At 45.8% G+C, this 1,731-nt stretch overlaps 1 protein-coding gene across 1 annotated transcript; it reads left to right on the top strand.

Moving 5' to 3' along the window:
- The first annotated feature begins 469 nt into the window (after nucleotides 1–469).
- LOC120689123 lies at nucleotides 470–1,453 on the top strand. Its single transcript, XM_039971458.1, has 2 exons — nucleotides 470–1,079; nucleotides 1,353–1,453. The coding sequence occupies exons 1-2, from the start codon at nucleotides 470–472 to the stop codon at nucleotides 1,451–1,453; spliced, it is 711 nt and encodes a 236-aa protein (XP_039827392.1).
- Nucleotides 1,454–1,731: the final 278 nt, after the last annotated feature.

Below are 1,731 nucleotides of genomic sequence, written 5' to 3'. Positions count from 1 at the left end.
TAGATCGACCCTTTTTGGCATGCGCATACCCCAATTTACTTCAGTTGAGTTGAGGCAGTTGAAGGCTGTGCATGTGGATGTTCCAACGGTCCCTATTTTCCATTCTGTTCCGAGGGAGGGCTATTGTGATTCAGGTCTATGTTTTGCTTCTGTTGAGCCCGATAGTGGGGAGCAGTTGATAGAAAAGGGAATGATATTTGATAGCCTTGAAGAACTTAAATTTTTCTTGAGGGACTACTCTGTGAGGCACCATAGACCGTATGACGTGGTGCATTCCTCGGTTAAATTAAGGTACACGGTTCGGTGCCAGCAGGGGTGTCCTTGGAAGGTTTGGTCACGTCCTGTCGCTGATGATAGGGTGAAATGGAGGATCACTAATGTTAAACAACCTCACACATGTGGGACATCTGAGGTTTCTCAAGAGCACTCTCAATCTACCGCACGCTACATCGGGAGACGGATTGCCGCAATGGTTCATGCGGACCCTGATGTATCTGTAGCGGCTATTATTGAAGCTATTCATGGTTTTACAAATTATCGGGTAAAATATGGAAAGGCTTGGAGGGCTAAGCAGCATGCTATAGCAATGTTGTGGGGCGACTGGAAAGAGGCGTATGGAAGGGTACCAAAAATATTAAATGCAATTGCACACTTCAACTCGGGGACAAAGTGGTGCATTCATAGCACAGGCAGGCAAGAGATGCACAAGGGTTCCATGAGGCTTGTAATGAAACGTGCATATTGGTGCTTCCCACAATGTGTAGAGGCATTCAAGCATTGCAAACCTGTTATAAGTGTGGATAGCACGTTTCTTACCGGGAAGTACCGCGGGGCATTGTTGATTGCAACAGGCATGGATGGTGAGGATCGTTTGATCCCGCTAGCATTTTCTTTGGTTGAGGGTGAAAACAACGACAGCTGGTCATGGTTCTTGCATTTGATCCATAGAGATGTTGTTGGACAGGATCGTAAGGTGTGCATTATCTCGGACCGGCATCAAGGAATTCTTAATGCAGTTGAGGACCACATGGAAGGCTACCATCCAATTGTGCATAGGTGGTGTATGAGACACTTCGCAGGTAATATATGGCAAAGGCAAAAGAGCAAGAAAGTTATAAAGCATCTAAAGTTGTTATGCGCATCAAAGACGGAGAAGACATTTGCTATTAGGCTTACAAAACTAAAAGGTATGATGAACGTAGAAGCAATCGAGTGGTTAGAGGACCAAATGGAAAACAAGAGTAAGTGGGCTCTTGCCTTTGATGATGGTTGTAGATATGGTATATGTAACACAAATATATCAGAAGTGTTGAACAAAGTTCTTAAAGGGGTATGTGCTATGCCCGTTTCAGCCATTGTGGAGTACACGTTCTACAAGGTGAATTCATACTTTGTGCATAGATGGGAGAAAGCAAACCAGCAAATAGCTTCTAGGCCAAACCAAGATCTATAGGGAAAAGGTGCCATGAAGCTGCTAACCAAAGCAGGCAAGGCAGCAGCAGGCATGTCAGCTGAGTTGTTTGATCCGACCATGTATGTGTATTCAGTTAGGACAGTAATCGCATTGACCGTTGGAGGAGAGATGACCGGTGGCCGCATCTACAAAGTGGACCTCACGAGCGCCACTTGCACATGTTGTGTTCCGCAGTTGTTGCACGTACCATGCTCCCATATGATTGCTGCATGCCGCGTTAGAGGCATGTCCCACCTTTCATCGGCATACATGTCACC

Source organism: Panicum virgatum, chromosome 9N (assembly GCF_016808335.1).
Source record: "Panicum virgatum strain AP13 chromosome 9N, P.virgatum_v5, whole genome shotgun sequence".
NCBI classification, from domain to species: domain Eukaryota; kingdom Viridiplantae; phylum Streptophyta; class Magnoliopsida; order Poales; family Poaceae; genus Panicum; species Panicum virgatum.
This window is presented reverse-complemented; position numbering and strand designations above follow the sequence as displayed.